This window comes from Parus major, chromosome 2, assembly GCF_001522545.3.
Source record: "Parus major isolate Abel chromosome 2, Parus_major1.1, whole genome shotgun sequence".
NCBI classification, from domain to species: domain Eukaryota; kingdom Metazoa; phylum Chordata; class Aves; order Passeriformes; family Paridae; genus Parus; species Parus major.
Window position 1 is genome coordinate 4,166,990 of NC_031769.1, and position 25,249 is coordinate 4,192,238.

Genomic DNA, 25,249 nt, shown 5'->3' on the forward strand with positions numbered 1-25,249 from the left:
CCATACAAACAGCCTCACACACACACACAGAGCCCTGCACACACAACCCCCATACAAACAGCCTCTCACATCCGTGCACATACAGGTACCCCTGCAAACAGCCTTTCACACACACAGCCCTGCACACACAACCCCCAGACAAACAGCCTCACACACACACAACCCCCATACAAACAGCCTCACACACACACACAGCCCTGCACACACAACCCCCATACAAACAGCCTCACACACACACACACAGCCCTGCACACACAGCCCCCAGGCAAACAGCCTCTCACACACACACAGCCCTGCACACACAACCCCCATACAAACAGCCTCGCAAACACACAGCCCTGCACACACAACCCCCATACAAACAGCCTCACACACACACACAACCCCCTGCACACACCCTGGGGCACAAACATGTGCCCTGCACAAGGACTGACACACACACGTATTCTCTGTACAGTGCTCATATCTCCCTCCTGCACACAGCCCCAACTCACACAGCCCCATCCCTGCACAAATCATCACACACTTGCACACAGAGAACTGTAGCCATCAGCTACACATCCAGCCAGCCAGCACAGACACACTGTCCCACAGCACACACACACAGACATCCACACCTCGGTGTTCGTGCGCACACACATCCCCTTCCCATTTGCTAATTGCAAATGGCTGTAGTTAGCAGTGCTGCAGTGATCTCTTCACATTCTGTCTCTTGCTTTGCACTCTAAACATCCTCGTTTTCTTTCCCAGGATATCTCCCACGTGCTGGCTAGCGCCTTTAAGGACCTGTACACTGGAGATGTTTTTGAGGTGGACATGGCAACAAACTGGATTAAGTCCCAAGGAGGAGACGGTGTTTATCAAGACAGTTACACAGATGAGCTAGAGAAGGTACAAGTCCAAACCAAGTCAGAGTTTGTTCATTAGTAGCTACTTAGATCTTCTGTAAAATAAAATTTAAAGGCAGATATTGATCCTACAATTGACATTTTAATGGAAATTTACTTAAGCACAGTTTTCCACAGAACCTTTCACATGATCCTTCATGATACTGTTACCTCCAGTTGGGTTTTCAGACAGAGTACAACCAGTAAAAGCAGTAGCCCTTTAAATGCCTACTGTACTGGCTGAAAACTTTTCCCTGTACCTGCTGATTTCTTGTCATCACTCCAAAAGCTGTTGTCAGTGTGTAAAAGTAGAGACTGATGCTGGGTGATTTGAGCCACAGGTAGTTTTTTCTGTTTTGTGCTATCATAGAATGACAGTGTTTTAGCAGGTCTGTTGATGCTTGTAAAGTGGTGATGTTTTACTAATATGTCAGTGTTTACCTCTGAAAGACAAACAGAAAACATCTGCCTGTAACAGCTCAAATTTCTCTCTATTCACCCATGCCTGTGGCAGCTTCTGGCTGAGTATAAGAGCCGACTGACAGAAGCTGACAAAGCAGAAGAGGAGATCATTCAGGCCCAGGCCCGAGCAAAAGCTGAAGAGGAAAGGGTTCTAAATGAGATGAAGATTGATGCAGGGGAAGATTTCCATAAACTGGGGCTGCCACCAGGTGAGGATTCTGGAGTGTTGCTCCCAGTACCTGTTTATGGTACCTGGACACCAATTTCTGGTTGGTTTTACATTAACAGAGAAGCTTTAAAAGATTTTGTGCAGAGGTTCAAGTACAGTAACATCTGTTTAACATTGGGAAATTAAATCAGGTCATGTCCAAGGTAATAAATTTGGATTAAGGGGTTCGACCTAAATATTACAAACATATCTTGATATATAGCAGCAACAAACAGATTAAATATTTCTCCAGTGGGTTTGAACTGAATTTAGAATTGTGGAGATGCATGTCCAAGTCTTCAGATTAAAATACCAGATTATTTTCTATAATGCTATTTTCCATAAATATACATATAACGTTCTATATAATATAATAGTATTTTCTATAAAAAATATTACCTGACAGGGATGAGGTGTAAAAACAACGTTACTTTTGATTGCTCAAGATAGTGTGTTTTAAGGGGCTATTATTTTGCTTTTTTTCATTGTTTTTTGTTTGTTGGCTTTACTTTTGTTTGTTGCAGTGGCATCCTCTTTTCGGTGGATTGTGGATAATGAACTTCTCAGAAAAAATAATTTAATCTGTCCTGAGGATTACATCACTGGGAAATTACCTCTTGCTAAAGCACCAAAAGGTAACTTTTGAAGCAGAAGGTAGTTCAGACTTTTTAGAGCACTCTGTAATTGAAGTATTGGAGGATGTAGCTGATCTGAGTATATTTTTATAGTTTTCTGCCAAAGCAGAAGGGACTCTAGTATTTTAAACATAGGATTCCACTAAGGACACGTTTTCAAACTTAAACTGATAAATTCAAAACTACTGAGTTCAGATATTCTTAAATATGATATTTAATAGTTATTGGTTTACACTGGTTTATAGTTTACAGTTCTTTCCATCTCACACAAAAACTGCATTACTGTTCTGTCTCCATCCAATTTCATTAGCACAAAACCTGCAATTACATCTTATATATAGAGAAAGGAAATAGTTACATTAAAGTAAAAACTATTTTCAGTGAAATAAAATTATGTGCTTTATTTAGGGCTTAAAGTTTTCCAGTTCTGGAAATATATTGGTTTTATTTAAACATGAAGATCAGTAAGGAAAATGTTTGATAATGTCAAGACTACTTATTTTATTTCTGTGTGAGCCAAGATGAAAGGTTTTAGGATCATTGAAATGAAGTTTTTCAGTCAAGCCAAAACAAACATTTCAGAGTAATCAACTTAGTCACAAATTTCAATATTTGTGTTTTGTTTTTTTTCTGTTTTAACTCCAAACAAAGTGAAAAATCTCACATCCTTTATAAGGTTAACATATCTTTCTGGGAATAATATAACTATACAGCCTGTTTAATTAGTGCTTCTAAAGCTTTCTTATTAAAGTACTAAACTTTGTTTATATAAATAAGTTCTAAACATACATTAAATTCTAGAGGATTTTTGCTAGAAGCAAGCCTTAAAATAAACCCATACAGCTATGCTTAGACTAAATACTTGTCATTCATGTTTTCCTCTTACAGAATTGTTATTTTCTTTGAATTGCAGGAGAATCGGAACCTGGATACCTGAAAGGGGCACGTAAACAACGTGCTTTTTCACTGGACGAGAGTATCTACCTGCCTGGAAGTGTGAAAAGCGTGTCTTCAACTCTCTTCTCAACTCCAGACTCCAGCCTCGAGGCTAAAACCAGGAGAAAGGTACGTTTTACAAGTTAGTTTTGGTCTGTCTGATCTGTTTCTGTTCCTGCTACAAAGGGTGAATATTGACCCACTGTTGATTTAACTCCAGTACTTATTATATTTACTCTGTTAAAAAGGGAGAAATACTGTATTTTCTCTATTTTAATTGTTGTGTAGCTTTAATTATACATGTGAAGCTCCCTTTTTCCTCATCCTCAAAATCACTGTGTGTAATGTTCCACTGTGCACTCTTGTTTCTCAAAGAAAACTAAAGCCTCACAGAAGCAAGCTGGGAAAGAGAGTAAGTCCTGGGAAGCAGAGGAGACTCTCTCCAGACTTGAGAAAAGACAGAATTATTTGAAGAACCCACGCTTTTTCCCCCCAAATACTCTGCATGGAGGCAAATCTCTTGTAATTTCTCAAGAAAAAGTGGAAGAAATCAACAGAAGAAAAGCACAAGATACCAAAGGGTATGCAGTGTGTACAGTTTGTGGATTCTGAGCTCTGCTATAGAATTGCTGTGGATTTACCCAGAGATATATTGAGCTGAATTTCTTGCATAGTCTCTTAATAACAAAGTATGTCTGTATGATTATTTTGATTTTGCCACAGGATACATTTTGCAATTTCTCAGTTTTATCAGTATTTAGAGAACCAGGCAGTAAGATAATGTCTCCTTTTTTTTAATCTTTCAGTGATACCTCATTTGTTCCTGTATTTTTTGCCAATCCACCTTCTGTCCTGTTTTTGTATGATAAAGCTGGGCAGGTTTATGAGGTGAGAAGGTTCTTTGTAGAGAATTAATTCTGCCTTCCTGAAGAATTATGACCTATCATGAGCTGCATATTTCACCCAATCTTTAGCCTTTCTGAATTTTAATAAAAGTCTGAGTTTTTTCTGTATATTGAATTTATGACCCTTTAATTTCCTTGAAGATACTCCTTCCCACCTGCCACTGACACACAAACCAGTGGAGACTAAATGGGTTCTTCTTGGTCTCTGCTTTGTTTTAATTCTGCCTCTATTGAATAAACTGGGATTTGGGGGTTGGTTGTGATAATGAAGTAGTTACTCCTAGAAGTAGCAGTAGTAGCAGAGAATTGCAGATATTTTCATAAGTGATGATAAATTCAATGGAGCATATTATTTTCTTTTTAAATGAAGATGACTATAGAGGTACGGAACATCACTTCAACAGGTCAACATGTAAGACTTATCCCCCCTTCTACTTCAGTATTTTTCATTTGGCCAGGTAAGGGTTCTTTTTCTACCTTTAAAATGTTAACACATAAAAAAATCTAATTTACCTGCTCTAACAAAGATTTTCCAGAAATGTTCTGTTTGGTTCTGTTATCCATAGCACTCAGCTCTTTAGAAACTGAAAGCTGGTTTAGAGCCATTCACATGCAACTCATAAGCAGATTGAAATGGTTTAATGAAGAATTCAGGAGGACTAAATTAAAGTGTTTGTTGTTAGATTGAAATGTTTGTGGAATACCTAGATTGAGTCTTATCCAAAATTCATCTAGGAACAGATGTAGTTCAGAACAGAACCGAAAAAATTAGGAGAGGGCAGGAAATAACACACTGCAATAAAGAAGGATAAGTTAGAGGAAAGTTAAGAAAATTATCTTTCCTACAGTAGGATAACCAGGCACTGGGATAGATTGCCTAAGGAGATTGTGATACCCCAGGAACTGGAGGAATAGAAGTTAGATGCCTCCATGGAAGCTCTTTTGTCTTGTGGTAAAGCAAAACTGGGTAATGTCTCTAAGTTTCTCCTCACTGTTTTTTGTATTTTTGAGGAGTATATTTCAGACAAAGCAATCTTTGGGCTCCCTGGAACATGTGCACATTCCCAGATTGCACTGCCAGGCCTCTTGTGCTCATCCCTTGTTATCAGCTTGACTTAGGCAATAAATTGGGGGAGTTTACAGGCACCTTTCCAGAGGAAGATGTGATCATAAATACTACTGCCAATTTGGGGAAGTTTTAGTTTGTTTTTTTTTAATTTTCTGCCTTTTTTTGTTTTTATTTTTCTCCCCAAGGAAAATATCCAGGAAAGGGAGGAATGATTGCTCCTGGGATGGCATGCCAGTACACAGTCCAGTTTATTCCTGAATGTCTGGGAGACTATGAAGATCATATATTTGTGGAGAGTCAAGTATCAGAACCTTTTGTCATCCCAATCCAAGCTAAAGTATCACTTCCAGTATTAACATGTCAGTAGTGTCCAAATACTAAATTTCTCTAAAATTAAGCAGACTTGGGTTTTTTGTTTGACTGTCTTCAATTTTGTGTCACAAAACAAATGTGGAAAAAAATTGGCAGTACAGTTTCTACACTATGATATCTATCTCATTTTCACTTCTCATAGATTTATTAGTTATTAAAATGTAATCCTGTTGAATTTTTTCCCAATTATTTGTTTTTACCATCCTGGGCTCTTTTTATCACTATATTAGAGAAGTGAGTAGGGGCCACATTCCTAGGTTTGTATTTTGTTGATTCCTGAACTCCCAATTATAATTACTAATTCTAAGTATTATGGAATTATGATTTAATTATAACCGTTTGATGCTATTAATTAATGTTCATGGAATGTGAAAATAATTATATATGGATATGGCATACCTGCATTTCTCAGATATCTAACCTCAGCTGTAACAAACAGGATTACTTTTGCAAAAATTTGCTTTTTTTGTAAATTCAGCTTTCCTGTTAAACTGAGCTTTTCTAAAAAAAAATCACCTTTTTATCATTCAATAATCTTTAAGGAGGAAAGATCATCTTACATCCTTAAAATGTAAGATGAATGTAGAAATATGTATCTCACACTGTCCAACTTCGAAATGGAAAGAATTTGAGGGGGTTTAGGATTGCAAAACCTGGCATGTTCTCATGCAGAAATGTCTGTAAAGAATTATTTAATCAGCAGCCTTTGCTGTCTCTGGAGTCTGATTTTTCTGTGTTACTCCTTGCAGTGCCTGACATTATAGACTGTGGTTCCTGCCTTGTTGGAGGAATAAAAGCAACAGCAGTTTTGTGCAGAAATGAGGGAGTTAGGACAGGGAAGTTCTCTGTAATGCCAAAGAGAGCCTGGCCAGCTCCTGATTCAGGGGTGAGTGTTTTAGAAGGGAAGTATTGAACCCACCAGGTGCCCTGGTGTGAAGGTTTTTGAGCCAGTCATGGTGTATTAGCACAGAAGTCATAAGGCCTTGCTGGAGATGTCTGCATTGTGCCATTTTGTCAGGAATTCACCTTTATCCTGAAGACCAATCTCCCTGGACAGTTGTACCTTCTTGTACTCTGTTTTTCCCATGGAAGAGGTTGTCTTCCTCAGGGGAAAGGTAAACTGAGGCTTAGACAAGGGAAAGAAACCTGGATCAAAGTTTAACCTTGCCCTTGAAGCAAATAGAAATGCCATCAGTTTTAGCATTGCTTGAGGTAATTTCCTCTCCCTCCTCAACAAAAACTGGTCCCTTACTGACCTTGCTGCACCTGTAGACACAGCAATCCAATTCAGAACTGCTCTCTCTGTAGTTCCCCAGCTCAAACCAGGGCCTAAGTGGGATGGACAAAGGAGATAAAGTGGGACAGGTAGACCGGCATTTTTAGTGCTGGAGAGAGAGCAGATGGGCCAAGTTGTCCCTCCAGAGACTTTACAGTTCCAACTCAAAGTGAATTTAAGCATGGAGAAACAGATAGAGCCCCTCTCTCAGGCAGAGCTGTTCTGCTGTGAACATGAATATTAGGACTTTTGACATTGTCATTTGTCTTCAGAGACAGCACTTTCCCTCCTGCTTTTACCAAGGTCATTATAAAACAGAGAGGTTTTCTTTTCTTTTTTTAATTAAGCCATATTTATGAGCCACACTCTTCTGAGATGTGTAAAAAATGTATGGTAAGAGGTAAAACAGTGATTTAGTATACTGTTTATTTCAGGTAAATCTTTCTTTTAAACACAGCAACCTGATCAATTAAATTTATTAATATTTTTTTTTCTTTTTTTGTTTTTTACCTTAGGTGGCTGCCTCTGCTGATTTTGTGATACAGGATCCTTTTGCAATCCAGCCTGCTGTTTTGGAGGTAGCTCCAGGGCAGAATGCAACAGTAGAGGTTAGTGCCACCTGCTGCAGAAAGGTTTTTTACTTCACCAAATCAATTAACAAGCAAGATTATTTTAGAACACCTGCATGGAGCTTGCAAGTTTGAGTTTATGTGAGCATGAAATAACTGTTTCTTGCAAGTGTTACTTTTAATTACTAATCACTAGAACTGTCCTTCAGGGAATATTTGCAAATTGAAGTGTATTACTTCAATTATAAAAGTAGGGGAGAGAAATCAGTTACAGACCTTGCTATTTCCCTTCTCTCTTTCAGGTAATATTTTTCCCTTCTTTGCCAGAAGCCTCACAGCAAACATTCACCATTTTGTGTGATGATTATCCAATCAGTCATGTTACAGTCACAGGTTTGTTTCTCAAACCTTTCTAATTCCATAGATGCTCAGATAACATGAGTGGTGATTGTTGGCATGAAGTGATGGTAACATTTTATGTCATTGGAGTAAGCAAATACTGTGTCCCCTGCTGGCAATTTTTTTTGTACAGTTATTACTGCTCCTTCCCAGTGCATGGAATACACTGGATTCAGAAAACACTGAGCTCTTAACCTTTGGTAGGCAAAAACCCAAATGTAAAATGTCACCAAGTCGCAAAAAAGAAAAGGTGCTGAGGTGCAGCTCATCTCTTTTACTTTTCTGTCAATGAGATAACTTGACAGACTATGAAACATGAGGTGTAACAGGGCAGAAATGAACCACATTTTGGGCATATCTTAGATGAGGGTGTTCAGGAGACGTGGGCAGTCTTTGGATTAGCTAATGAAATCAGTTCAAATTCTTGTAAATGTTGGTGCTTGTACTGTAATACGAGTGCTATAACATGAAGCTTGGTTTGTCATCTATTGAATCTCTTTATTACATGTATTTGTTTTGGATTTTTTTTAATACTTCATTTGCTGCTAATTTTAATTTTAACATACTGCTCAAAACATCTGGGAGCCAGATTGGCAATGACTGTAAACACCCTGCTCACTTCAGTAAAACTGTGCTGATATAACTGAGCTGAGGATGTGACCCTGAAATCCCTGTCTATGAAACTGATGAACAGAAGGTCTCTGTTAATACATATTGATAAACACAACATCAGGAAGGTATTGTACAATGAACACATTGGAGTTCTGAAACTTGAGGAAACAGATATAATCAATATAGGCCATTAATTAAATTCGCTATTGATGATGTGAACTATGTTAATAGTTGGAATCATAAACAGCAATATCTAATTATTTCTTCCAGGGGTTGGAGAGTTGATTGCTCTGGAGCTTTTGTTTGTCACAGGTGGGGAAAGCAAAGCTCAGCTGGGTGAAGTCACTGATGCAACAGCACAGCATCTCATACGATTTGAGCCCCAAAACCCACACACCACTACGGAGAAAATACTGGTTATAAAGAACTCCACGTAGGTAGCTGCTATTAGAGTAATGCAATATGAGCATACTGGTAGGGATCTCATTTGTCATACTCTGCTCTCTCAAGCTGGAGAAACCTTTGTGCCCTTGATAAACTTTTTGCAGAATCTTTGCTTCTTTTTGCTCCTTATTGTTTGGTAATTAAGGTTCAAGGAATGTTGTACATTGTTCAAGCATTATGGCAACTATTAGCCAAGGTCAATACATTTGCTTCAAGAGAGATAAATCTACAAAAAACTCATAAATATACGTGATTGCAGGAAATACTTACAGGGTGATCCAGGTGAGACTTACCTAACTTTAATGTCTGCTATATATACTTGTGCAACTGAGATAAGCACTCTTTTCCTTTCATAGTGCAGGGAATAGATGCCTCCAAGGATACAATTCTGACAGTAGACATTTCCCATGGAAAAGTCATAATACATCCTGGACTCCGCTGGATCAAAATGAGAGCCCAGTGTAATTAACTCATATTAAAACTCTCACATGGTTCCTACTACTGAGTCCTTTCAGATTTAAATATAAATTCAATTTGAAGTCAACAAATGTGTCCTTATGGACAATTACACCATACTGAACATAGTGGCATCCTGATTTTGCTTAGAATCTTTAAAAGAGATAACTTTAACAGAGATACACTTGTGCATGATTGCAGCAGATAGAGGCTGAAGATCATCAAAGCAGTGAGAAGGTCAGTGCTGGGTTTAGGACCATTAATGTAAATTGCTGTTTTCAAACAGTGAATATCTGTCATTTTATTTTGTGGCCTGGGAATCACATGTGCATAATGCCAGCACAGGCTGATGTTTGGGTAAAGAAAGTATGATTGGTGAGCTGGATATTGTAAACTGACAAAGGATGTAATTGTGCCAATTTCCACATTTTCTCTGTGCTGTAATCACCACAGCACTCCCTGCACATCTGGTGTCAGCATTTGTATAAAACAAAGCTGGCCAGGCTGAGAGTAAACTCCATTGAAGCAGGAAGAAGTAACCTTCTTTCTGCTACAGAGAGTGATACAAGAAATTGTAAGTAATTGTATCAGTGAACTTTCAAATTCCAGTGTCCTTCTTATTAAAGCAGAATTTTTTAAATCAGCATGAGCAAGATTCTCAAACCCATGAAGACATTCCATGGAATACACTTCTGCTGAAACAACCTAGTTAAGCAACCTTTTCTGGATTGCATGATTATAATTTTAGCTGGAGCCATTGTGTTTGTTGACATGTTAAAGACCACATCTTGCATTTGGGTTAAATTCAGAATGTGATGTAGGTCATCATCAGTGATCCAGGGCGAATGTACTGGTGTCAGTGGGAAAAGTGCTGTTCATCCCAGATCTTGGAAAGAAGAATTGTAGAGTTTCTAAAAGCTGGATTACATGACAAGTTCAAATAAGGCAAGAAAGTGTTAAGATATCATACACATTTATAGAATTTACTTACACATATTAGTATGCTCTTTGTATGATTTATGTACTCTGACTTCTATGCTGGCTCAGCAGTTTTGTGGCTCACAAAAACTGGTAAATCAAATCCCTGTAAAGAGAGGAATTTCCAATCTGGAAAAAGGATCTTAACATTTTCTTAATATATCTTACGCAAAAATGTATGATTTTTTAAATCATAGCTTTTCTGTTGTTTATTGATTTCTTTGCAGCCACATAGAACTTCCCTTCTTCTGTCAGATAACAAAGCCTAATCTAAAACCATTAATACCAGAAGAAACTGCAGACTTTACACAGGTCAAACACAATCAAGACCCAGAATCAGCCTTCTCCCTAAATCCTGAGCGTGGAGTTTTGCTTCCCCGTGCAGATCATGAGTTTATTCTCTCTTACACTCCACAGGAGGTATGACTTGTGATTCCTTCCTATCTACAAACTCCAGCTGTGTATTTTTATTCATGTCATAAAATCCTTGCTGTGCAACTTTTCTAAATTAAGTTTAATTAGCTGGTACTATGCTTTGATAAACAATGTTCAAAATGTAGAAAGTTACTGAAAGAAAACATGTTTTGACTGCAAAATGTGAGACAGTTTCTCATCTCATGTAATTTTGGGGACTGACTGGACACAGTTAATTTTATACTGAAATTGTGGACATATCCTGATACTGCAGCTGTGTTGGCTGGTGAAGTTACCACCCTCACCCCTCTATCAGCTCCTCCACCAGCTCCTGAGACTTCTCCCCCTTGGGGGGATGTGCCTTGTACCTACTCCAGCCTAAATAAGTTGGTTAACAAACACTGATTATTTAAACTGTTTCCAGCTGTAGTTTTTTTTGGCCTGAAATGGGTCCTATGAACAGCTGAGTGGTGAATTAAGGGGATGGTAGGAGCCTTTGGCAGAGAAATGCTGTGTGCAGCTGTGGGTGAAGAGGGGTGCAGGGATGTTGGAATGCAGTTCTCCTAGAGACTCTTCTCTCAGTTTCTGCTCCCCTGCCCTGTAAATAAGGAGCATGAGCTCACTGTATTTAGAGAAACCTGATCCAAATAAAACCCAAGAGTGGGAATGTCCCGTGCTGTGTTAATTGACAGACAGAAGAGATACCCCAAATATGTATGGAAGAAAAACTACCTGGCTTTTTAAAAATAACTAGTTCATAGAATGTATATTGAATAAAATACCCATCAAAATTAGTATCTGTCTACAAACAGATGAAGCTTTTGCATAGCCCTTCAGATTTAAGGCCTGCCTCTGTATTTCTTTCCCCCACTCTCCATTAGAATACAGAAGACATTCACTTCCCATGATGGAAAAAACATGTTTCTTACTCAAGATCAGATTGATGGTTAATTAAACTGAATACTCTGGAGCAGTTTGAAGAAACTTCTCAATTAGTACAGCAGTACTCTGCTTAATTTGGGGAGCCTTTGCAGATGCTTGTGTGTAGTATGCAATATACAGGGGAAATAATAACAGGCATGTCAAAAATGAGTATTTTTCTTGGAACCATATACCATGAGATCAGAATCTGGCTTAATGTTTTGCAGTCAAACTTATTTTCTTTTAGTAACTCCAGAGTTTGAATATTGTTTATCAGAGCTTAGTGCTGTGATGCTGATCATTTGTCCTTTACATGTAGACCACTTTTCCATCTTTTTTTGATCTTCAACATAAATGATTACTTGACACTAAAATCCTTTTCTCCTTCATCTGTGCAGCTGAAGAGTTATCACAATGTGATTCAGATGGTATTGAGAGACATCCCAGAATCACCTTGGTGAGCTGAGAAACATTTCTTAGTAAGATACGTAGCCACAATTTATCTGTGCTATTACATTAAGTTACTGGGATTTTCCTTCTTTCTGGTGATGATGGATTGACAAGTATAAAGAATATTATCTGCACAAGTACTTGTGGTACAAAGAGCATCTCTGATATCCTCCCCCATGCCCGGACACATGCCTGGCCCTAGCTTTTCCTCTCGTGGAAAAAGATAATACTGCCATTTTGTCTGCTTATTTTCCTGGGCTTCCTGTTATTACTCTTTGTCACAGCAATATATGACTTATATAATTCTTCATGGACACACTGGGACAACTACAATACCTTAAAGTACAATGAAATTTTTAATTGGCTGAGCTAACTGTTCATGGGCAGTCTGTACTTGAGAAACTTGCAGTGGTTATCAGCTTTGATCTGGCAATTAAACACTGTTTTAACATACTTAATGATTCTACCATATTTCCTCCCAAAGTTTAGTGGAAGAGGGGATGCTTCAAAACATCCCAGAATGCAGGGTACAGGATGTCATAGCACTGGAAATAGAAGTTAAAGGTGCAACAGAACCATTTCATCTTCTTCTGGAGCCATATGCCATTATTGTCCCTGGAGAAAATTTCATTGGTGCAAATGTCAAGAAAACATTTAAGGTTTGTGTGCTTTTGGCTTCACTGCTGTCATGTGGTTTGTGTCACTAGATGTCATAGGTGTTATTAGAAGATATCAGACAGTCAGTGTTATTTTAGTTTTCCTGTAATGTTTTTGAAGGAGGCCATGACTCCAGGAGGGTCTGCACTGAAATGCCCTACCCAGTCTGCTCAGTCCTACACTCCAGGCAGCAGCCTTTGTTCCTTTTTCATCTCTCCAGTTTGATACCACAGAGTTTGACCCTTCTCAATGTTTTTCTGGGTCACTAACCTGTTGCTTATCACTTTGTCACTCCTGTAGTGTAAAAGTTTTCCAGCTGGGAGGAATAGTCAATGGATGATTAAATTAGTTCATAGCTAAGGCACTATTCATGCAAAGAGCTACAGGAAGCACAGAAGAGCTTCAAAAATCACATATGCTGCAGCTTACTAGATGTTATTCTTTCCTGCAGGTTCTGGAAATTTCTCTTTGTCCATTCTGGGACAGAATGCTGCTGCAATTGTCCCCTCACACAGCATCCCCTTCACTACAGCTCAGAATCCTTTTGATCTTAGACTCACTTGGGAAAAGAAAAAGGCCTGTTAGCAAGAGCCAGGCAGGAAGACATTTCCCAGTTAATGGTTTTCCCATTTTTTCTTAGAGATCCGGTTAATCAGCATTTGGTTTTATGATTTCTCTTCCTAGAGTTTATTTTTTCAGTTTAAGGCAGCCATTTCATACTTTCCAGTAATCTAGCATAGCTACACATGTGAGAGAGGCAATTAAGCCACTTACTGTTGATATAACAGCATCCTTTGCAGTTTCCAATTGTTTTTTTAGTCTTAAAAAGATAAGAATTTGAACTGTGCTTAGAGATAATTGTGCTTCAGAGAACAAATTTATTTGCTGTAATTAAGAAATAATGTTTTGACTAGATTTGAAGAGCAGGCCAAACATTTCAAGAGCTTGCATCTCCCTCACAAACAGAGTCTTTGGCAAAAAAAAAAAAAAAAAAAAAATCTGCACTCAAAAGGTTTTCAGTTTATGTTTAGAAATTCTGTTACATTTTTTAAAAATGGGGGGGAAAGTTTAAGAGTCTCAAATATGATAATGTTCTTGGAATGAATTGTTAATGGATTCTCTTCAGTTTTGAAGGAGCACCTTCACCCATGTGAAGGAGACATTGTTAAATAAATGATGACTCAAAAGCTAGTTTGCAGTGTATCAGTGCTCTCAGCAAATTGACTTGTTGCTATGAAAGCTTCAAGTACATTAATTGTCTCATTGATTTTAATTGTTTCAGCTGTGGAATTACAGCAAAACATTGATCAAGTACACATGGGAGACAATCACAGCCTGTGAGATAATGGAAGTTGAACCTCGTACTGGTGTCATAGGTAAAGTTTCTGTGACTTGCAAACAGTAATTAATGAAAGACATGTCAGTAATTGATTATATCAATATATGACAGTCACAGAGTACTATAATGCAAACTGAAAAATTACCTGATCCCCAGCCCACTGGAGCTATCAGGAGACTTAATTTGATTCCAACACACTTGAAGCAGGTGGTTTCTTACAAAAATGTGAAAGAGGAGCCTGATATTTTCTCTTCTAGATGTGAAAAAATGCTGTGAATTTGAACTGGCAATTTCTGGAAGCAAACCTGGGGTCATCAGCCGTAACCTGCACTGTTATGTTGAGCCATGTCCAGAGCCAGTTGTGCTGCATGTTGAGGCTGCTTTTAAGGTAAAGAACCTTGCAGTTCTTGCAGGAGGATGAGCTGTGTGGCCTGGCCATTGTCCAAATAAAGCTTTTTTACCTCTGAATGGCTTGAGAAATATTAAGTAATACAAACAGGAGTTATTTTTGCTGTAGTGACTATTGAGTCTATGTTGATATTCCCATGACAAACAGAATTTTTCTGCATTACACAGTGCATTTGCTTTCTGATATTCTCTGTGAAATCAAATGTTAATCCTAGAGGATATTTGTTTCTTAATGAGGCAGTTTTGGCAGAGGTGTCCATTCTGATGTCTGTTTCCTGCTGTTCTAGGGTCCATTTCTTTGTATTGATGTCCCATCACTCCAGTTTGGTTTGACTAAGCAGGGTGAGACTGTGTCAAGAACCTTTGAGATTAAAAATCTCTGTCAGGTGCCAGCACAGTGGAGGATGCAGGAAAGCCAGGTTTTTCTAGCTGAAAGGAATGAAGAGGTAAGTCACTACTACAGCTGGCTGTATTCTGTCCTTAGCTATTTTATTTCTTCTGCTTAGGAGTTATATTATTCATTCCAGCTATCAGAAGTTCTAAGTTTTGTGACTTCTTACAAAACTAGTCCTGCACAATTTCATAAGTGCATGAATTCTTTTGAGATTGAATGCTTCTTTACAATTTTTCTCTATTTCCCTTTATTACAAATCCCCTGCCAGCCTGATCCAGAGATATTGAGTATTTTCTGAATGACAGTGATCTCAGCTGCTGCTGATATAAGTAAGAGTTTAAGGCTTTAGTAGAGCTGAGATTGCTGAGCACTCCTCCCACACACCCACCTCAGCATCTTGGATGAGAATCTGAGCTCCCACTCCTCACTGATCTCTTCCTGTTTCCCCTCTCCCAACCCTCCTTCCTTACCCTTCTGCCCAAGAGCCTTTCCCCCTGGTGGCACCTTGCTGCTGCCTGGGAGCAGGTGCTGCTGCTGAGGCTGATTGCTTCTCCTTCGTGTTCCCTGTTAGTCCATGCACAGCTGACCTTGCTGTGCCCTTGCCTCTGACTGCCCTTCTCTCAGAAGCAAAGCCCTCCCTCCTTATGAAGCCAGGCTTTCACAAAGCTGTCACTGTGCTTTCTGACATCAGCCTAGGTGGTACTCGAGGGACAGAGAGAAAGGACACATCTGAGGAAAAATTAGACACTTGGAAGCAATAATTAAATTGTGTAGCTTCAACATTTTACTCTTGTTTGCACATGTCAAAAAAATTTCAGTTCCTTGTCTCTTCTCCCAGGTATCCACCTTCAGCATCCAGCCATCAGCTGGAGAAATACCTCCTTTGGGTCTATGCAGAGTTTCAGTTCAGTTCACAGCATTGCAGTGCCAGCGTCTCCAGACAGTGCTGGAACTGGAGGTAGAAAATGGAAAAGGAAGGTAAGGAGGAAAAGCAGTATTTGTTTTGTTTTTCCTGAGGTTCACATCTGGTTTTTCACTTCAGGTAGTTTTCTCTTCTACAACAAAAATATGAACTCAGAGTGGGGTTGTGTAACCTGTCAATGAACTATCAAATTTCTAATATTGCTAAATAAACATAAACATCATTCTTCCCAGCATGCTGTTTTATTTCTAGCACGTTTCATTAACAATAACAATAGACCATCTGTGTGTTTATTTCCAGTCATCTTCCTGTTTTTGTTGAAGTTCAGACCCCCCAGGCATGCCTGATATCTAGTCATCTAGTATTCACTGAAATTTATACTGGAATTCCTGTCAAAGCAACCAGCAAACTTTTTAACCAGACACTGCTGCCAGCAAAATACTTATGGGGAAAGGTAAATGCTCTTCTAATGGGTGAAGCATACAGAAGGGATGGAAATTCTGTAGGAATACAAATAATGACTATTCTTAAAAGCTTTTCTGATGTATATTTTGAGTAGTCATTGCTGTTTACTGGCTTGGGAGCAGAACTTCAGACCAACCTTTATTAAAAGACTATTTACCAGTTGATGTCATTATGTTCTTACTGTCTGTGGATCCCTGGGAAAATGGGTGAGCAGATGTGAGGGGTCATAGGATGTAAACCTACCAGAGTATTAAACAAAGTACCGTGGCATTTTAAGGTTTGCACTTAATTTAGTTAAAGAAATTATGGTGCTTTTGAATTGTATCTGAATTCTGGTTAAATTTCACATTCTGACTGGGATTCAGCTTGCAGAGTAGGAGCCCTGAATTTAGTGTCAGTATTAAAGCTGTCTTCTGAACTCTCTTTTCATTCAGTCTCAATTTCAGTCAATGGAAATTTGTCAGTGCCTTGGTCATTCATGAATTGAGTTCAGCTCAATTGCCTACCTAAAGTACTCAGTGCCACCCAGGATGTCCTCAGGTGCCCAAGGCATCCTAGCAGAGCATGTGCATGGTATTCTACCTTCAGGAAAACACTTTGGAGCACTTGGAGGAATATGTAGAGCATTTTTCCTGATATGTGATGTTGATGTGTGAACAGATGAGTGGAAGCTCTGGGTACATTCCATGCTGGCCACTTAGGGAAGGTGCCAACACCAGGATTTTCTCTCCCCCACCTCTGTTGTGTAGAGAGATCTGGGATCCTGCTCTGATATCAGATAGCTTGGCTTTACCCTGGAAAGGCTTGAGACTGTGAGGGATGGCAGTGACTCTGCTCCCAGCCCAACAACCTCAGCTGGGCACCTGCATGTACCTGGAGTGAATGTAGGCATCAGGATCTTATCACACACTGGGAATTTTAAAGCCAGTCTTGACAAACTGTAGGTGTTGCTGCCTGAAAGTGTCCTAAGCCTGAGAATAGCTTGGTCTGTTTAGAAGAGACAATGTGAGAGAACCAGCATGAGCTGAACATCCTTTCTGTTTGGCAGCTCGTTGGAAGCCAGGCAGCTTCCTGCTCCATCGTGGTGTCCCCCGCCAGTGGCATCTTAGGCCCAAATGAAGAGAAGGAATTCTGCATACAGCTGTCAGCTAACACTGTGGTAAGTTTACAAACTGATGCACTTCTAAAAAACAGCAACGCTGGCTTTTTCATCTCACCTCCATCTGCCAAAAGGAAGGAGTTCTATGTACAAAACCACGTGGTCTTTTCCCCATACAATATCTCTGAAATGGCTTTGCTTTAGAGGTACTATAGTTGAAGACGAGAATTGAAGAGGTGCACATGGTGTGCAATTTCTACCCTGACTCATAAATTTATATCTCAACTGTTCCTGTTTTCTTCCTTTCTTGAAGTCCTTACAATTGCTGTTAATGCTTATCACTCTTCTTGGAGCTTACAGATCCTCACTTTGGATTATCTGGAATGATAAGGAGCAGAGTGGCATATATAGTGTATATTTGGTTTTCTGAATGCAGCTAGGCTTATAATATTTTGATATTTGACAACTTAAAGGGGGCTGATGGGACTGAGAATCTGCAAAATACAGAAGTAGAACTTTAAAAACTCCAGGAATTTAGAAAAAGACTTCACAAGGGCATTCAAACAGCTGAGCTAATGTGCAGCTAAATACAGGATCTTCCTGTAGATATGGTGTCTTAGTCCCATTACAGTCACTGGAGACTTAGGTTTCATTTATTTCCTTAGAAGTAGGTTTTCAGTACTATCAGAGTTAGTATTTAAAATTATGTATCTGTGGCACTTGGGAATATGGTTTAGTGGTGGCCTTGGCCGTGCTGGATTAATGTTTGAACTCAATCATCTTAGAAGTCTTTTCCAGCCTAACTGATTCTATGATTCAAGACTTGGAGTGTAGGAATTATGTCAGAAATCAGTAATGGAGCAGTTTTAGGCTCACAGGCAGCTGCAGATACAAAGCTGAGAAACAGCCACAAATTTTTACCTCAGTACTGCCTTTTAAACAGTTCTGTTTAAAATGCTGCAGAAAATTCACTGAAGACAATTCAGCAAAACTTCTCACAATTCTATTGTTCTAGATTTAATCCAGGGAAGTTTACACATTTTATAAAAATAAACATCCTAAACAGCCTGCATTTACTCTGTAGTATATGCCTCATTCACAAGGAAACTTGACTCTTTGCTTTTCAGGGTGAGCTGAAGGACCTCATGCTTTCCTGTAGCATAGAAGACATGGCTGAACCCCTCTTTCTGAGTATTTCTGGAGAAGTGAAGGGAGTACATGTCACCTACTCAGTATCTTCTGGCAATGGAATTGACAGGTAGTATCTGACTGATTTTTATTTTATTTTTCCAATACATAGAATGATAACCATATTTTGGAATATGCTTATCTTTGTATCTTTTCATATAAGTAAATATGTCTTTAATTTGGTAGACTGGCATGTTATACAGGATAAAAATTTGACCCCAAATAAATTTTTATATGGGAAGAAGTGAAACAGTGAAAAGCAGAAAATGCTTTTCATGACAAAAATCCTGGACTGCATGCTCCTTTTACGCTGTGCATGACAGCCACATTGTATATTGAACATTTTTAAATCTCCTGAAATCATCTATGGCATAAGAAAATAAGACCCATGTCTAAATCCTCCTGTTATTTTTTCTGGCAGTGATGAAGGACAAATGCCACAAAGCCCATGTGAGCTTCTTTTGGACTTTGGGTCTGAAGTTGCATTCAAAGATGTTGTTAAGCGTCAGCTGATTCTCACAAATACTACTCCAATCAGAACACCTTTCACACTGGAAGCTGACTATTTTACTGCCTGTGTGCTGCCTCCAGAACAAGAAGCCTGCCCGTGAGTCTTGCTGTTCTGCATAATGACTCAAATACTAATTTAGGTCTGGATTAAACCTGAAATCAGATTTGTTTTTTTCATGCTCTTCAAGCTACCTGTTGAAAAGAAGAGGACCTGTGACAGAACATGCAGCCAGAAAAGCAAAGTCAAGTATGAAAATATCACTTAATTCCTTCAGTGGACAGAAAGTGAAAGCCAGCTGGCTGCCATATTTAGAATGAAATGTGCCAGTCAGACACATCTTTTCACAGCTGGAGTATCTGGTGATGTCTAAACTGTTAAATTACTTAGTTCCTCAGTTCATTCCTGAGTTTGAAAGCCCACATTGTATAAACATTAGGTCAATCTCTCTCTTGTTCCTTTGCTTTATTCTCTTTTCCCCTCCCTTTCTTTCTCTCTCTTCTTCATCTTTTTCTTGCAAACAACAGTATGAAATAAAGTTGGTGATTCTGGTGACAGTTCACTCCCAAAACACTCCCAGCACATGAGATGCAGAATGTTTGCCACTTTCTCTCCTGCACAGTTTTCCAATACCAGTGCAGCAGGCTTTTCTCCCTCAAACCCTTTACCATACCCTCCCCACTGTGGAAAGCTACAGCACAGCCCATCTGTCATTTCTGATGTGTTGTACTGAAAAATGATAATATTTAGAGCCACATGAGACTGAGGGAGGGAGGAAATGGGAGCACAAAGCTGTGAAGTGTGGATGTGTCTTCTGTATCCAAAATAAAACTTGCACATATTGGTACCTTGCCATAGAATTTGGTATCTGTTCCACAGACAGAGCTTTTCAGCTGTTGAATTAGTGCTTAGGTTTAGAAGAATGCTGTTCTAACAGATTCCATGCAGGCCTAGGTGACTCAGAATGTGGAAAGGCTTTGCTTTTTGTAATTAGTTCTTTGCATGAAAGAGCACATGGCAAACATGGTAAACAGGCAGCTGCTAATGGAACAAGAGGTCAACACAAATCTCAACCTATTTATGTCAAATTGAAAGTGTTTTTTAATGTGACCAGTTAGTGCCTTGCATATCCCAAAGAGTGCTGGATCAGGTTGTTGGAAAGGTTGTCCTGCTGTAAAATATTCTGGGCAAGCACTAACTGTAAAAAACAGAGTAAGACCCACTGCAGAAGGAAATTTGGGTCAAGTGATATAAATGTGAGCTGTGTAAATGATCCCAGGGTTTCTAAGTCAGGGAGGTTAAGCTGATTAAAGGCAGCTAAAACTATGGTCCTATGTATTTTTTGAAAGATCAACTTTGTTCCATTTTCTCAAAATTCATGAAATGCTTCTTTGCTGTGCTCCTTCAGAGTTTGCAGCAGCATTGCTGTCTCAGGGGAAGGGAGCAGCTTTCTACATCCAACCTTCTGCAGGAACTCTGGAGGCTTTCCAGCAGCTCACCATAGAAATAGCAGCTTACAACAACATGTGGGGAGAGTACCAGGATAATCTTGTCTGTAAGGTAGGTGGGGTTTCAGTTTTACCATAGCAGATTTTACACCAATTATATTTCCCAGGTGCCTTTTTGTTAGAAATACTTTTTCAGATTTTAGGACTTTTGTAAAAAATTCAGGGTGGATCTTGCTATGCCACTAACTCCAACGACATGTAAGGACCAATTGTTTGTTTTTAGGGGGACATGTTTATTCCTTGGGAGGTTTTTATGTGCTTTGAAAATGACTGGAGTAGTTTTGATTTATAACATCTGTTTGGGAGCTGGCCAGTGCACTGCTCTGCTCTACCAATACCATAGATTGTGTTGTGTAGAAAAGCAGCAGGAAAGCTGATAAATGCATGAGGGACTGCATTCACCAGCTGAGAAATGTTGTTAGCATATGAATTAGAGACTGTCAAAGAAAACTAGTCTAAAGTACTTGAAAATCCAGTTTGAAAAACATAATCTTATAACAAGAGAACTAAAGTGTTATCTTGATTCTAATACCAAATATTCATTTTAATAGGTGGGAGACTTACAACCTAAATTAATTCCTATGCAAATGACTGTGAAAGGCTGTCCAATCTTCCTGCAGGTGACAGGACCACAACCAGAGCCACCCATTATCAGGTATAATGCAAAATACTGTCAGATAAAGAATTAAATACCAGTGGACTGCAGCCAACATACACACCTGCTCCATCTTGTGATATAATGAGGTCAGCAAAGTGACAGTCAGAGTACAATATCTGCTTCTAGAACATCAAGACATTTCTCTCTGCCAGCACAATTGGAAAATAATCTGTATACTAGAGCCCTGAGCTCAGTAATGGCAGGGGAGGGTTTAAAGTCTCTCATACTGCAAATGGCATCTGCACCTCGGGATGAGGGGTAAGGCTTGGTTTTTGGGGAACCCCAGCACTGAACGTGGCTACTCTGAGATGTCTGAGACAACTGAAAAAACTGGGGAAAAAAGAAAAGAGACAGGTAAAATAAACCAATATTGTGCTTCTCAGTGTAGGCCATGCCTTACCTGAGAGCCACTTCAGTGCAGCCAGATCAGTTTCCCCTTTTAAACAACTCTTGAGTGATTTCAGACACTTCTGTTCTCTGCATACACTGACAGCAAGGTTCCCTGTCCAGGTTTGGCACTCGAGTCTCAGGAGAGTCCCCTGTGCTTCGGAGGGTCCAGCTCAACAATCCCACTCCCTTTGGTAAGGGTGGCTTTTGTACAGCAAACATTGATGCTTTCTTTGTGTTCTTTGTAGAAATAAAAGTAGAAGGACCCATTAACATGTTAATTAATGGGCATACTTTTTTTCCTAATGAAGATGTTTTTAGTGAAAATAATATAAAAGAGAGTGACTCAATGTGTTGCTAATTTTCAATTGCACATCCCATCTTGATGTAGCTGGGTTTCCCCTCATTGAAATGGTGGGAATTCAGGATTTTCCATCCTGTTTTTATAAATTTCTCACAACTCTAAGCCTGGTCAGTCAGATGTGCTACCTGCTTTTTACTGGTATCATCTGGCTCTTATGTTCAGTCTTTTTAGCTCTGGAGTGAAATGGTAAGCTTTTCAGAGCAAAGTCAATCACTTTTTCTTTTTTTTTTTTTTTTAAATTCTACTAAATCCATTTGCTTAAACAAAATACTCATAATTTATTCTGATTATAGTTTCTGACATAGAAAGTAGCCAAACTATAGAAAGCTCTTAAAACATTTTAGTTTACAGCAAACATGGGAAACCTAAGAGATACACTTTAATGCAAATCCAGTTGCCAGATACAAGTTTGTTACTTGATATTCTGGTACCAACTGAGCCACGAGTCCTCTCACTGACTGGAAGTAATTGTCCTTTTTTCCTTTCCCATTCAGATATCCGCCTGGACTTGGAAATTTACAACCAAGAGCCGGATGATGAAAAGCTGGTGGACCTGTTGGTGCTCTTTGGAGACCCTTTTCCTCCTGTGGACATGGCTGGAAACGGGGCTGCATCAAGTGGTAGCACCTCAGAGTCAGAGGTCGTGTTAAAGCTGGATCCAACTCTCATTCCCTGTGGAAGCATTTATCCAGCTTTGGAAGCCACGGATGAGGTCAGCTCTTAGGCTGTTTCTTGTACTGCTGCTGAGATACATGATGGGTTTTTTGGCATGAAGGGTTGAAAACAATAACAGGAGATAGAACTTGTAACTAAGAGCTGGATTGTTAAAAGAAATGCCAGCTCCTCTCCCAGTCAAACACACAGTACGTGGGTAGGTGGCTATGGGAATCAGCAATCTGTTTCCAGAGTCAGCTATAAGCAATTAGCTCTCCTTAAAAGTGTTTAAAAAGCTAAAGAAATACTATTTAAAATACTGTCACTGACAAACTATTGTCATTATTACATGAAAGAATTAAAATAACTAAAACTCCTTAATTTGGCTCTGCTTTTCTCGTGGGTGCTTTCAGCATGTGCTGTAGGCAGGGAGTAGAACCTACCCTGCAAATTCTGAATTGCAGCTAATTATATTACCTATTATTATAGGTATTTATCCCAGTAATAAAATTAGATTGGTTCTCTTAGAATATAGTAACATCTATTACTCAAGAAGTGTGATTATAATGTGGCAATTTACTGTCTTGAGGGGCTGGGAGTGACAGGGAGAAGGTATCCCCCAGGATATTGTACATTTCTCTGACAAAAGCTTCACAGGGAAGATACTAAAATCACATTTTCTGTGCTTCAGCTCAGCAAGCACAGTTTGAACACAGCTCTAGCCTTTCTTGTGCACAAAGGGAACAGTGTTGCCCCAGACTGCTAGTTTGTATAATGTACCAGAAATACCATAGTTGGGCACTTCTCTAGGCAGGGCAGGGTCCAAGCATGCACATTTTCCAAGGAATTCAGAAGCAGTTTCAGGAGAGCTACTCTGTGGATGAGAAAATTAATGTAAAGGACACATCCACGTGTCTGGCCCTTGTGCCAGAAAGAAACTGGAGCTGGCCATTCTTCCTGACCTGTGCACATCACTCACATTCCTCCCTTGCAGTGTAACAGTTTTAACCATTCCCCACCCCTGTGTCTCTGTAGCCTCCAGGTTCTGACAGCAAAGAGAAGGAAATCAGCAGTCAGGAGTCTACAGGAGAGAAAAATATCTCTGTACTTATCCGACCTCATGAGGGGGTGCCTGCAGACAGCCCCTACTGCACTGCTCCAAGGCAGATAGTAAGCTTTTATATTTTCTTTGGGCTTAGATTTAACACATTTTCTGCAGGGCAGAGGAGACAGAGAATGAGAAGGAGGAAGCTTTGAGTTTGGTTTGAGGTAGACTCTACTAAAGAGTGAAACATCAGGCTGGAAGGCTTTGGAGATGATCATGAGAAGAGTTTGCAAGGTCAACAGAAAGTGTCCTACCTACATCTGAGCAGTGAACTGATGACTGGACTTAAGTGTTAGTTGTACTCCAGAGTGGCATCTCTTGTCTTCTCACTTGGGTTGCCATGGTGAAATGTGGGAGCCATCCAGCCTGAAGCTCTGGAAACATGCAGAGCTGGAAATCAGCTGCTGGGCAAGGAATACTCAGCAGAGAACTCTTGGATAAACCATTGTAACCCCCAGTGCTTCACACATAAGTTGTGCAAATACAGGCACAGTGCCACAATCCCATGGGAATATCATAAAGACAAAACAGCATTGGAAAGATCTACCTATGAGTGACAAGGTTGCCCAAAACATCAGTGTGCCAATTTTATTTTTAAATATTTTTTTGCCAAAGGGTTTCAGTTACAAGTTAAAATGAGCTAAAGATTACATAAAAGAAATGATGACAGAAATGAAGCTGCAGTCAGCTCTGAGGTGGCTGAGGCTGAGAAAGGTCAGACAAACAAGTGTCTCACTGTGGAGGCAGCTTTTGTGGGGTGTAGCCAGCAGCAATATCAGGATTTAACCATAACCTGCATAATTCACCTGAAGGAAGCAGAATTGAGTCAACTTGTAAATCACAGAAAATCCACTGCAGCTGGCTGTTGTGTTTGATTACGTTCCCTGCTGTCATGTAAAATTGAAAAATAGCCAAGACTAAACTGAATTGTAATATACTTAGTTAACACTTGTAATTCTTCAAAAATTGTTTCATATGTATGTAAGTTGTGGAATAATCACCTGAGGTAGTCAGGGAGTAAGAGTGGGCAGAACTGTGTATTTTTAAAAACAAACAGATGTTACATATGTTTATATACTTAGAGAGTTGGTCTCTAACTGTGCTTAAACTCTGTTGCTGCTAAAAAGTGGCCACAGTGATATTTGCAGTTGAAGTAATTGTCAGTTTTTCTGTCACATGTTGGCATTTTCATGCAAGCCTGAGCCCATGCCCGGGGGATTTCGTGCTGCTTGTGCAACTCAGTTTTGGCAGCTGAGTCCCGGGTTCTTGTGCAGTCCCCGGCAGGTCCCTGCACTAAACACTCTTTCCCGGCTGCAGGTGGTTCCAGGAGGTGGCAGCAGCGACGTTCACATCTCCTTCACCCCGCTCGTCCTTCCTGACACCGAGGCTGAGCTGGGTTGTGAAGCGGTGCTGCTGGGCTTCATGAGCCTGGATGACAAGGTAAACCGACTGTCACAGCAAGGCCAAAGGTAATGGGGAATATCGTTTCCCTTCCTGTAATTTATGTACAGGCTGCTGTTACCTGGCCAGTCTGTGTAAACAGTCCTGTTCCTGCTATCCTGTACATCCTTCCTTAACCAGGGCTGTTCATCTGTTGCAT

At 39.6% G+C, this 25,249-nt stretch overlaps 1 protein-coding gene across 1 annotated transcript in view; it reads left to right on the top strand.

Moving 5' to 3' along the window:
- The window catches only part of DLEC1 (DLEC1 cilia and flagella associated protein), a 33,701-nt gene that overhangs the window by 942 nt on the left and 7,510 nt on the right, over nt 1-25,249 (top strand). The window contains exons 2-31 of the mRNA XM_019005686.2: nt 751-891; nt 1,402-1,558; nt 2,082-2,192; nt 3,106-3,257; nt 3,504-3,709; nt 3,935-4,016; nt 4,404-4,491; nt 5,288-5,461; nt 6,224-6,360; nt 7,266-7,358; nt 7,622-7,712; nt 8,601-8,763; nt 10,436-10,628; nt 11,942-12,000; nt 12,478-12,652; nt 13,933-14,026; nt 14,247-14,377; nt 14,685-14,843; nt 15,630-15,769; nt 16,014-16,167; nt 17,227-17,337; nt 18,405-18,535; nt 18,887-19,072; nt 19,164-19,222; nt 20,382-20,533; nt 21,033-21,136; nt 21,650-21,720; nt 22,385-22,602; nt 23,580-23,714; nt 24,967-25,089. Of these exons, the coding sequence (XP_018861231.2) occupies nt 751-891; nt 1,402-1,558; nt 2,082-2,192; nt 3,106-3,257; nt 3,504-3,709; nt 3,935-4,016; nt 4,404-4,491; nt 5,288-5,461; nt 6,224-6,360; nt 7,266-7,358; nt 7,622-7,712; nt 8,601-8,763; nt 10,436-10,628; nt 11,942-12,000; nt 12,478-12,652; nt 13,933-14,026; nt 14,247-14,377; nt 14,685-14,843; nt 15,630-15,769; nt 16,014-16,167; nt 17,227-17,337; nt 18,405-18,535; nt 18,887-19,072; nt 19,164-19,222; nt 20,382-20,533; nt 21,033-21,136; nt 21,650-21,720; nt 22,385-22,602; nt 23,580-23,714; nt 24,967-25,089 (3,990 nt within the window). The remainder of the gene's footprint in view (nt 1-750; nt 892-1,401; nt 1,559-2,081; nt 2,193-3,105; nt 3,258-3,503; nt 3,710-3,934; nt 4,017-4,403; nt 4,492-5,287; nt 5,462-6,223; nt 6,361-7,265; nt 7,359-7,621; nt 7,713-8,600; nt 8,764-10,435; nt 10,629-11,941; nt 12,001-12,477; nt 12,653-13,932; nt 14,027-14,246; nt 14,378-14,684; nt 14,844-15,629; nt 15,770-16,013; nt 16,168-17,226; nt 17,338-18,404; nt 18,536-18,886; nt 19,073-19,163; nt 19,223-20,381; nt 20,534-21,032; nt 21,137-21,649; nt 21,721-22,384; nt 22,603-23,579; nt 23,715-24,966; nt 25,090-25,249) is intronic.